Source organism: Vigna radiata, chromosome 7 (assembly GCF_000741045.1).
Source record: "Vigna radiata var. radiata cultivar VC1973A chromosome 7, Vradiata_ver6, whole genome shotgun sequence".
NCBI lineage: Eukaryota > Viridiplantae > Streptophyta > Magnoliopsida > Fabales > Fabaceae > Vigna > Vigna radiata.
The window spans coordinates 35,017,560-35,030,407 of NC_028357.1; the positions used below are offsets into that span (position 1 = coordinate 35,017,560).

The following is a 12,848-nucleotide window of genomic DNA, read 5'->3' on the forward strand; positions in this document are numbered from 1 at the left end:
ATTGAATGAGTAAAGTCATTCCTCTTCGTATTCCTCTAGAGTCAAACTTTATATTGGAGGCACCCCTTTCCTACAACTTTTAAATTTGTCTAGTATTTACTAAAAAAAGTTTTTCTTTATAGTAAAATATTTGTTTTTTATTCACTTTTAAATCCTTTTTCAAAGTTCCAACAAATTATGACACTAACTTGTCTATATTGTTTATTTAACAACATTGCATTCCTATTTTTAAAAAGCTAGTGATAATTAAAAATGAGATTAAAATTACGAAGATAAAATAATTAGTTTTTCTAAAATGTAGAGGAAATTATAATGTATCAAGAATCTTGATGAATTTATGTTTTCAAAACTTAAGTTTGGGTGGTGTAACCGAATATATATACTCATGTCAGATGCCAACTAAATAATTCCGCAAAACTAAGACTTTATTTCAGCAAGAAAAATGAGCAATTTAAGAAAGGGTCTATTTGAAGATTAATTCTTTTTAACTTTGTATTGTAGGTAAGAATGGGTAAATGCAAGAACAAAAAGAAAAAGAAAAAAGTGATAAATAAATTCGTAAAGAGCTAAAGAAGTAAAAAGATAAATAGACTCGTAGATTCACTTGTAAAAAATAAATAAATAAAAAGACTTGCAGAGCTAAAGATATTGTACAATTATCATTGTAAGCTAATAAAATAATTACTCCCACTCAATTTGTCATTTTGGGTCTATAATCACTAATTAATGTTTATTACATATGTGAAGTTCTAGCAAAACAATGATATAATTGCTACACTATTTGATTTATATGATCATTATTCTAATTTAATTAATAACCTATTATCATAATATAAGTTAAGAATACCCATTATATATAATATATGCATAAGTGTAAATAAGAGATTAAACAGGTATGATCAATGAAATATTTAATACACATATCAGCACTGTATTATCAATTTAGTCGAGTTAGTTAAGTCAATTAGTTTATCTAGATTCGCCAGCATTTAAAAAAAAAATTGATTAAAACATGCTAAATAATAAATACTTAGTACTTAAATTTTAAATATTATTAATTATGATTGGAGTAATATTCTTTTTCAATTTATACCATTAGAGATATTAATCAATAAATTAAAACTTTATTGAACATTTTCATAATTTAGTATGGTTTTAAAAGTATATATCTTTAGTTATGACATGTCCCACTTTTTGATTTCATATCTACACCATAGTTTTCCACCTATATATATTATACCAGGTGAAGGCTAGGAAACGCATTAGAACATTCACTCTCTTTTTCCTTCCTAGTTTTCCCTACGAAACTTTACAAGGCAGAGAAAATAAAAATATAAGAACTGAATACCAAACCGACAAGTTCAGATAGAAAGCAAAGTCCCATGGCATCTAGTGTTGTCTGTCAATATCCGACCAAAGCACAACTTCAGGTTCAGAATTTTGATGATGAAAACGTTGTAACACCAGAAGCTAATAATGGAAAGAAGGAGTGTAATGTAGCACCTAAAGACACATCTCCTACGCTTCCTGGGTGGTATGCTGACGTATCTTGGCCAGGTACTGTTTCTTTCCTACTATCTCTAAGGACCCTTCAAATTCAATTACTTCACTCATTAATTTATATATCATATCATATCATTTCATATATTCTTTATTCTAGATTTTAATTGGGTGCTGTTTTTTGGTCAATGCTCTAAATTTGGTGTTAACTTTTTGAGTTTTCAGTGGTCTTTGTCACACCTACCAATTGGTACAAGTAGTTTTCTGAGAGGAAAGAAGTAAAAATGGTATCTTAGTAATATTAAAAAAACATACATATTGATAACGAATTTACTAAGTTTCTTAATTTTGTGAAGTTATAAATAAATTTCAAATTTTTACAATAATATAAAAAGTGTTGGAAGGATTTTTTAGTACTTTTTATAAAAGAAGGAACTGTGTAAAAAGTGTAGCAAGAATGAGGCATTACTATCTGTACTAGTAACATTTTGAACTACTAACCATACCAACAACTGTACAGGAGAAGCACACATATATAAAATGGAGAAAATCATATTCCAAGGGAAATCAGAATTCCAAGAGCTTCTTGTATTTGAGGTATCTATTCTTTGTGAGCATGTCCCATTTGATTTGTTTTTTATAACTTTGTTACTATTTGATTTTAATGCAACTTTTCGTAATCCATTTTTTTCTCATCTCTACAGTGTAGGGGTTACCATATCTGGTCATGTATATCATCACACTGATGCATGTTGAAAGTTTTTTTCTGTATTTCTTATGAACAAAATAAAACATTGATGGGATGTTGTGAATTGTGCAGTCATCCAGGCATGGCAAGGTTGCAATTCTGGATGGGTATATCCAGCTGACAGAGAACGATGAATTTGCTTACCAAGAGATGCTCACTCACCTTGCACTCTGTTCCGTTCCAAATCCAAAGAAGGTTTTCTGTTCTTCATCCACTATTGCTTTTTATATCAACTTTAAATTACTCAATATCCCTCAAGCCTATGTAATGGAAAACGTGATGTGATTACCAAATTTCTTAAACATTACAGGTACTGCTAGTTGGAGGGGGAGATGGTGGAATTCTTAGGGAAATATCACGTCATTCATCTGTTGAACACATTGATATATGTGAAATAGACAAAATGGTGATTGATGTAAGTCTTCTTAACATTCCTTGGATCCACTCTGAATGAACTTTCACTGAAATGAATTACAAATAAAAAACACCCCTCTCAAAGAAATTGCTTCTGTTGAATATTCTCACAACCATGCTAATTTCTGATGCTTTTTTATTATACCCTATATAGGTTTATAAGAAGTTTTTCCCAGATATAGCCGTTGGTTACGAGGATCCTCGAGTGCATGTTCACATCAGAGATGGTAAAAATTTAAACCACACGTAAAAATTTAAACCACACGTTTATATAACGAATTTTGTAACAAACATATGCAGGAATTGCGTTCATCAATTCTGTTCCTGAGGGCACGTACGATGTCATTATATTGGATGCTTTCCAACCAATGGGTAAAAAGACCTTCTTTCATTCTATCTTTTTACTTAAAATTGGAGCAGAAGTGAGAAAAGAACATAGACGTTTTTGCCTTAAAAACAAACAGAACGTAGTTTAAAGGCTTGAAGGAACGCAATGTGATGCAGGACCTATTGCGGAAGTTCTTGCTGATAACTGCTTCTTAGATTCAGTAGCAAAGGCTCTTCGACCTGGTGGAGTGTTGTCTGCTCCAGCAGACAGCTTGTGGCATAAGAACTTTGTAGTTGCAGAGACAATAGCAAAATGCAAGAATATATTCAAAGGCTCCGTTAATTATGCTTGGACCACAGTTCCTACATATGCAAGGCATTTCTTATATAACTACATATTTACATCTCTGAACTCTAGATATTAAGAGAAGCTTTTGGTGAAAAGTGCTTATTTATTTGTTTTTGTTTCACAGTGGGGTGATTGGGTTCATGCTTTGCTCCACAGAGGGTCCCCCAGTCAACTTCAAACACCCAATAAATCCATTGAACACGGAGCAAAATGGGGTCGCAAAGGGACCTCCTAAGTTCTATAACTCAGAGGTAGTCCATTGAAATGGTTTCAGTTCAAGTTCCTTTGCTTTTTTCTCTTTCTTTCCAACTTAAGAATTAAGGCCTTTTACTTTTCTTACGACAGATCCATTCTGCTGCATTCTGTCTTCCTTCTTTTGTGGACAAGGATGTTGATCCAAAAAGATGTTGATAAAAATCTCACAAGTAATAATAAGGAATTGTTATTAATCCTTTCTACCCCATAAAGGTTATAAAAATGAGAAGTTGATTCCAATCAGTAGACATACAATTGATGAATAATGCAACTCATGCACTTACTTCAACTTAGATATTTATGATTCTAGCGACAAGTTGTGCAGAGTCCCACGCTACCAAATATCACATAGTTTGATCCTTGAACACAACTCTATAGCCTCCACCATCAGTGTCACAGGCTTCTCTAGAAGTCCATCACTGGTCGTAGTGTCCGGTCATGAAAACACTAAAAAGACAACTGAATTCAAAACTCAAATGTAAAACAAAGAATCTATCCATCAATTGTAATAATCCTCTACATTCATCCAACAAAGTCGCACAATGACATTTGTTAATGGGGGAATGGACAAGAAAGAACCCTCTCAACAAGTGAGGCAAAATTGAAACCAATCTTTGAAGAATGTATTAAGTTTTAACTTTTGAGCTAGGCGTACAAGTATCAGATCTACAATCATGAGTAAAAACAGATAAAATGTAAATAAGTTGGTAGATTGGAATGCGAGAAGAGATAAAGTAGAAATTAATAATGTTTGATTTAACAAAGGAGAAATGAAAATCAAAATAAAAAATTGAGAAATATATAAAAATTGGTGAAAGAATCTAAGAGTTTCATTATTGATTGTTTCTAATTGGGTGACATGTTATCTTGCTTCCGTTAGGTCTTGTTCACTTAAGTAGATTTGGAAGAGATTAATCAAGAAGATTTGAAGATAAATTTTTTGTTGTTGTTTATTTGAATAGATTTGGAGATAAGTGAGAGTGGATTTGGAAGTAATTTTTTTTAATCTGTCACATAAATTAAATCCTACACTAATTCTCACAAACTTTACTTCCAAATCCATTCTTGTTTATCTCCAAATTCAGTCAAATAAACAACAAAAAAAATTACTTTCAAATCCTCTCAAATTCATTCAAATTCACTCAATTATTTTCCTTCAAATCCACTCAAGTGAACAAGAGGCTCTAGTGTTTAGAGACATGAGATTTTACGGTGAAAAAAATAATAAATAAAAATATTAAAAAGAGTAAATATTTAAATATAAAACAAAAATCATTTGATTTAGTATTATTGATAATAAACTATTTAAACATACATAATAATATAAAAATTATGATAAAATAAAAAGTAATATAAATAAATTTTATAAATATAAAACAAACTAAAAAAAGGAAAAGAAAATAAAAATGTGTAACAAAAAGAATACTTATAAATGCAATGACGTGGGTACTTTGGTAATTTAAACAAAACTATATGATTATTAAGACAGTTATACAAAGAAAATTATTCCGTCCTCATATTTAATTAAAAAAAAGTCAAGTATTATCCATACATACATACTTCGTTAATATAGAAATTTTCTAATAAAATAAGAATTGGTTCGAATAGTATTTATGAAAAGGAATTTATTTGTCATCATGTCACCATAAAAAATAATTTGTTGACAATCCATTTTCTTAAAACAAGTACCTAATATCTTCTTTTAATAATAAAATATTATATTAAGATGATAATAATAAATATGAATAAAATTTTAAAAATAAAATAGCAATATATTTAGTTGTATAAAATAATAAGGGTTATGATCACTCAAACTAATTTTTATTATGCTAAGTAACTCAGTTGGAAACTTTCTATCAAAGCAAAAAAAAAAAAAAACAGGTGAAGTTACTTCAGAGAATAAATTTGAGAGGAAGCATTCTTAATTAAGACTAGAAACCGATTCTTTTGTGTTCTACTTACGTACTAAAGTTAAAATCAAATGATAATATATAAATTCCCATCTTTTAAATTGAGTTAGATTTTTAACTTTTACTTCCTATTATAACATGTTCCATATAGAAAACCATATTTGCTTCATTTTAACATGAATACAGATCAAACACGAAAAAGCTGTCAACATGACTTTGTGTAGTGTGTCTGTATATATATATTGTAGAATTTCTTAATCATCCAAACAAATTTAACCTTAACACCTTCAAGAACCTTTATTCGAACAGCTGAATCACTCATAATGAGAGGAATCAAAATGGAACTTGTACATTCCATCACTTTGCAACAGGTTCATGTTGAAGAGTGGAATAAGATACAGATAACAATGAACACTCTATACAAGTAAGTGGAATAAAAACCGTAGGGTCAAAAGAATCCTGTTCCAAACAAGGAATGGATGGGGAATTTTACATATTGCTGGTGATTGATTGTACTATAAATACTGTTAAAGGGGAATTTGATTTGTATCGGGATCTTTAGGTGACATAGACATTATGCACAAACCGTAAGGTAGGAAAAAGTATAGAGCTAAAAACACAAGGACACCAAGATCAGCCTCTTCACCAACTGCTGGACGACGCGGACTGATCCAGTATATCTGGACTGCACACCAAAAACAGTACAACAAAGCTATGCATATAATAAGTACCATCGACTGATATGACTTTTTCTTTATGGAGTTTGAAGAACTTGCTCTGCATGGAAATTTAGGAGAGCAAAAGCTAAAATCATTGTGTTTGTCATATACGTTGATGATTAACATTGTAAGTAGCAAAAACTAGAAACCTGTTGATGTAAAAAAAGCCACCGATTAAGCAAGCACATAAGAAGCCAACTACAAGAACAGCATCTGGATTGACTGGTGCTCTACTTTCCCACCAGCCCGTGCTCAAAATCCAAGTGTACGTGGTTGTTTTCCCATTCTCCTGAATGATTTGGGAGATAATATGTTTGTCAATCAGTTGTAGTACAAGACTAATAGTTCAGGACAAATTATGTCGAATTGCAGCATTTTGCTTTTCTATGCACACCATTACATAATATGCAGTACTGTCAAATTCAGCTCAATTCCAGGTTTCTGCTTTTGTTTCCATAAAAAAAAAATAGCTAACACCATTATATTTGTAAATGCTATCATAAATAGGAAAGACTAATAGTAGTTCAGTGTAAAGTCAGCCACGAGAATCAAAGCTTTCAGATTACTCTTTTAGAATTTAGACTAAATAGATAAAACATTTAGTTAGAGTTAAAATCTACTTCTTCGAATGGTTTAAAATATTTTACAATGAAATTTGTTGTTTTTTATTGAACATATCATTTTAGATGCTATTGAATCACTTATTAGTGTTTAGTCTATATATATATAATCTTATAAATTGATTTTATAGGATTAAAATAAACTTAAAATATTTCATAGCATATGAAGATTTTAAAAACTGTTAGTCCCTAACTTAGTTCAAGGCAATTAATTTAAATCATTTATACATATTTAATTTCTATAGCAATTTTGTACCGAAAAAGGCTAAAATGTAAAGTCCAGGTCTGTTCAAGAGTTTATAATATCTCAGGTATTGAAATGTACAATTCATACACTTTCAAAGACTAATTAGGGGTTACTTCTACCCTTAACTTGTAATTAACTTGTATATTATACCTTTATATTAATCTTAAATTACCCGTAGTCACAAATTCCTCATTGTTTCCATTGTTTCAGTTGAACTATGAGGTTTGTTCGTTATCATTTGGTATCAATCAGGGTAAGTGCACAATGATCCCACACCGGCAGAACGTGAGGGATGTTAGGCTCTAATTGTTATGGATTTATAATCTGAAATTCTAGTTTCTTTACTTTATAAATGTCCATATTAATAATTTAATGCGAAAGTAATTGAATTCCAAACATTATTCATCCTTGTGTGATTGATTACAAAATTTAGTGTTTGAAGGCTTGGTTGAAACCTTACCTTATTAGAAATAAGAGAGAGAGAAAAGAAAAACTGATTGAAACCATGACAACTACAAAAACATAAACAAGCACTAACCCTTTAGACAATGATTCCTTTTCTCATAGCTTGAACTAAAGCTTTTGGGTTAACTTAAAAATTGATTAGATAATAGAAAAGCAGAGCATGTTTTACCTCAAAGAGATGATCAAGAAAGAAGTGGGTAAAAGAGCCAGCAGATATCAAGAAAAAACATTGCATCCTGGTAAGGGGGACCTGCAATCGGAGGTTAATAAAGTAGAAAAAGATGAATTTTGAGGAAGGAGGAAAGAAAAGGAGTGAGACTGACCCTGGAGACGGAATCAAGAAGGTGTGTGCGAAGAAGATAGGTGGATATCCGAGAATAGAGAAAAGAGAGAGGAAGAGCGAAAATAAGGATGTAGTAGAAAGGATGATGGATGAGATTTGCAAGAGCGGATCCGAGAGGGTGAGCAGGGCCATGAGAAAGTGAAGCAAGCCATTCTGAGAAAGAACCAATATCAGGGCCAAAGAAGGCGTTTACTGTGTAGGTAATTGTGTGATGAGGAGTAAACCTTCCATTGGTGATGGTAGTGAGAGCTAAAGCAGAGGCCATGGCATAGATGAGGTGAGGACCAGGACCTGGCATTGCAATTGCAATTGCAATTGCAACCTAGTTTCACTTTGTTAGTTCAGGTTTTGGTTCTTCCACAAAACTAACCGCCTCAATAAGTAATCTAATCCCACTTTGTTAGTTATCTTGGATACTCATACCGTTTCTTTTTTTCCACTTTTACCCTGCACCTTCCACGTCACCCACACTATCATAATACCTTCTCAATTTCTCCAACCACCTCTCTCTCTCTCTCTCTCTCTCTATTAATACAAATTTTTTAGCTTAAGTTTCTCAAAAGAAATTAATTTATTTTTCTCATGTATTAGATTGTATCTTTAATTCACCATCAACTATTTTTACACTTTTCTTTTCATCTTTCAACTCGTTATCATAACAACTAGTGTTAGACTCGTTTTTTATTTTTATTAATTTATGTTAAGAAAATTAATTAATTATTATTAAATTTTAAAAAATAATTTATTTTTATAATTATATTTAAGTGTTATAATTATATATAATTATAAATATAACATTTAATTAACATAAAAAAATTAAATAATTAATTACATGTATTTATTTTTTCTATAACATTAATTAAAAACAAATAATATTATTTTAGTATTGATTTTTCTAAGTTAATGTAATAGATTATAGAAAGTAACACTACTACAAAAACAATATTTTTTGCCTTTCACACCGAATATTGTCAATATAGGACATTATTTCAATGTCGAATTTCGTCAATATTAATCATTTTTTTTAATTAATTGTGATCTATTTTACCACTCTACAAGACATAAAAAATAGAAAAACAACCCATTTCAATTTTTGATATTTTATAAAGCATGAACTATGAACAGTAATATAGGATCAATAAGAACAATAACAAACAACAAACAAGTTCAATCAAACAACAACAAACAAGTTCAACCAAACAAAAACAACAAATAAGTTCAAGAAAAGCAAACAAGTTCAACAAATAAGTTCTTCAAAATTAATCCTCAAAAGGTGGGTTCATCGGAAAAAAGTGTTGCCACTAGTGAAAGAGAAAGTAGAATGCACTTATTAAAGACAAGAACACGAAAATAAAACGAAAATCATACTAGTTAATTAACATACATTTGTATCAAATGAAAAAAATTACATGTGATGATCGTCAAACTTCTTTCGATAAAAGTTTGAACAGAAAAGAGAGTCTCACACGCGTGAATAAATTTTCAATCTCCTGCTCAAATTTTTTACTAGTGTACCATTAATAATATCAATACTAAATGAATTATACTAATAATAGTACTTAATAATAATAATAATAATACCACTACTAATAATAACACAAATAATAATAATAATATTTGACTATGAATTTGTATATATAAATTATAAAATTGATACAATGATTATTTAATGCCGTGTACTAAACAATTTTGTTGTATGATTAAAATATATAATTAAATTTTTTAATTATATATTATATTAAACTCAAATACGTATCTATCTATAGTTGTTAGAATAAAATATAAATGTATTACGTAATATGATTTTATATAAAATAAATATAATACAAAATTAATAAAAAATTTAAATAGAAATACATATAGATATAAAAAATTTAAAAGATAAAAAATATTGAAAAGGTATTAGCATATAGAATTAGAGAAAAATCAAGTTTAACTTAAATAGAATTAAATAGAATTCATAGAATTTTAAATAATTTTCGAAATAAGATCTATCAGTGGTACTAAATATCTACTCTTACTCATTATTTTATGGTTTGTAAGTACTTTTAGAATTCTCTTAGATGAGATAGGGGTAGTATGTTTCAAAGAGCCGTTGTAGCTTTCCAAACATATAAAGGAAGCTAATTAGTTGTTTATAAAATTATAGTGAGTTTGAATCTATTTGGTATGTTTAAATTGGTACTTTTGTGGTATTAAATGAATAACATGATGAATTTGAGAATTTGTGATATGTATTGATGATTAATAGTATGTTGTTGTGAAAAATTGTGGTATATGGCTAGTTTTATAGTTGGTTGATAGTGAGTTGTGAAGTTATATTGAGTAGAAAACTGATGTAGCATTGTGAAGTGGAAAATATGTTGATTTGTAGGTTGGTTTTGGTCTAAAAGGAGTTTTGATAGGTGAAAAGTTATGGTAATGGTTAAATGGGAGAAATGTGCTTTAGGGTATATTTTATAGTCATTTGAAACTTGTTTAAACTTTGAATTAAGTGAAATTTGATATAGAACTTATTGATAGTTGATCTGTTGAGTTTTGTATGATTTTTTATTCATTTTTAGAGTTTTGACTAGTGAAATTCTAAAGTAGAGTGTTTGTGTTAAAGTAAAGGGTTTGGGGTTTGTTATTGGGTCAATTATGACTTGTTTAGACCCCTAGGTTGCCAAGTTTTGTGTTAGAAAGTGTGGAATTAAGTTTAGACACTTTTGAATGATTGAGTTGGTTTAATGCACCTAGTTTATGGTCTAATGAGCAAATTGATACTTCATTTTAACCATAAATATGTTTCAGCATCAATTCTAGTGTTTAAGGAACCTATTTGATATGTTGGATGAATAACAAGAGTAAACAAACCAAAAAAATCATGCTAAATGTCAAAACTGATAGGGATAATCTATTATCTTACTTGATAATTGATTATTTCAGTCAAAATGTTATTTTTTTTCTTCAAAACTCTCTAGAATAACCGATTATCAAATTTGATAATGGATTATTTCACAAGGTTATCTTTGTATGAATTTCTTCTGGAATAATCGATTATCAAGTGTGATAATCAATTATCCTTAAAAAAACTTAAAAATTTAAAATTTGTTAGACATTTTGTTTCTAAGTTCTTATAAGTTTTTCTTGTTTTGGATTCTTTATTTAGATAAGTAGTTTACAAATTTTTTTACTTAATTGATTTAAATAAATGGATATTTATGATTTATGAATATGTTTATGTGTACGTGTAATAGTTGATGAATATGATGGTTTTGTTTTGATTATGTGGATGGTAGATGGAAATAATTCCATGACTCTCGTGAAGAGATTCCATGGTGGTGTCAATGTAGGTGTTGATGTAGGAAGCTCGGTCTTAGAGGTTACCCTGACGCTTAAATAATAGTTATATCTCAGGTAGAGAATGAGATTATATGGTGAGGAGTAACAGAAGGTTTTAGTCTAGGTTCCATCTTGGCCTAAAACGTTGTTTAAAGGACTAATATTGTGTGTATGGTAAGGTGAAACATATTAGCACTCTGCAGAATAGTAGAGACTACCATAAGTGCATGACTCACCGTAGTTCAACATCAATACTTGTATCCGAATTTGTCAAGTTTAGAATATGTATATATGTTGAGGTTCTTTTTTGATTTAAAAGTGAAATGCTTTGTAGAATGAATCATAATTGTATGATTTGATTCATTTACAATATATAACTTACTCGTGTTGTTTTTGTTTATTTTTTCTTTTATAATAATCATCTTAATGGTGTGAAGTTAGAAAGATGTCAGGGATGAACAAGTACTAGAAAATGATGGATGTAAAATGTATAATAAAAAATTTAGTTTTAAAAATATCTTATTTTTATAAAGATCTTATTATGTTTTTAGTTAAGAATAAAAAATTTTAGAATGTTTCATGCACCAGTCATTTGGACTACCAAATCAAGAATAATACATTATACACGAGAAAATTGCCTTGAGAAAATAATTGCTAAATAATGCATCTTTTAACCCTTGTTTTTAAGATATTTATTATTATTATTTTATTAATTTTATACTTGATCCTCTAGTGAGAAAAATAAGGCGAATATGTTTTCTAATTATGAAATATATGGATTCACTTCATTTAATATGTTTTTAGACATCTAATTTATTGAAAATTAGAAAAAGAGCATATTTACTATTTTTCTATGAAAATAAATAGATCTATTGAATTATTAACCACTTAAGTCATGTTTATTAGTTGAAATTTTATTTCTTAAATGACAAGTAGTGTCCTTAAATGTATCTACTAAGTTTATAACTTTCTTGTGATAAAATTCAAACAGTAACATTATTAATTAAAATTATAATAATCGTATATATTATCTTTATGAATTAAAAAATGATATATATATATATATATATATATTATTGAAACTGATAACCTTTTATGATAATAAACATTGGTGAAATCGTTTCATAACATCTTAAATATTCCTTTTGATTTTTAATAAAAAAAAATATTTTGTGAGGAGTAGCTTTGCATTTTCCACGTAATAATTGGTAAACGACATAAATGCATCTTTTAAACACTTTCTATCTGTCTCATTACAAAGTTATTCTGCAAGATTTTAATCTTATTTTCGTAAGTTTCATTGTGTTATGTCATTTATCACTTTTACCGTTTTTCTTCTTCAATTTTTATGTTAATATCATTTATTACTTTTAAGATTTTTAAAATTTTTAAGACATGTTTTATTTAATTATTGGTAAAAATATATATTTTAAGATAGAAAATATTTTTTATTTTCATAATACTAATATCTTATAAAAAAATTATTTTAATAATTTCTGCTTAACCTAACTTTTATAAAGTTGATTAGCAAAGTGTTGAAGACTACATAAAAAGGAAACAATAAATGAATAATGGTTTGATAACTTTTTTTATTAACTAACTAATAACCATTTTATAATAATTTACA

The 12,848-nt window shown here is 28.7% G+C and overlaps 2 protein-coding genes across 2 annotated transcripts; one reads left to right on the top strand and one right to left on the bottom strand.

The window, feature by feature from the left end:
* The first annotated feature begins 1,382 nt into the window (after window positions 1–1,382).
* Window positions 1,383–4,156, top strand: LOC106766365 (spermidine synthase). Its single transcript, XM_014651098.2, has 9 exons — window positions 1,383–1,557; window positions 2,021–2,097; window positions 2,321–2,443; window positions 2,559–2,663; window positions 2,817–2,889; window positions 2,963–3,034; window positions 3,167–3,365; window positions 3,463–3,589; window positions 3,684–4,156. The coding sequence occupies exons 1-9, from the start codon at window positions 1,383–1,385 to the stop codon at window positions 3,747–3,749; spliced, it is 1,017 nt and encodes a 338-aa protein (XP_014506584.1). The 3' UTR covers window positions 3,750–4,156.
* Window positions 4,157–5,781: 1,625 nt separating this feature from the next.
* LOC106767250 lies at window positions 5,782–8,276 on the bottom strand. Its single transcript, XM_014652099.2, has 4 exons — window positions 7,878–8,276; window positions 7,724–7,804; window positions 6,372–6,511; window positions 5,782–6,280 (listed from the first exon to the last, which is right to left on the bottom strand). Exons 1-4 carry the CDS (start codon window positions 8,193–8,195, stop codon window positions 6,031–6,033), a joined length of 789 nt encoding a protein of 262 aa, XP_014507585.1. The 5' UTR covers window positions 8,196–8,276; the 3' UTR covers window positions 5,782–6,030.
* Window positions 8,277–12,848: the final 4,572 nt, after the last annotated feature.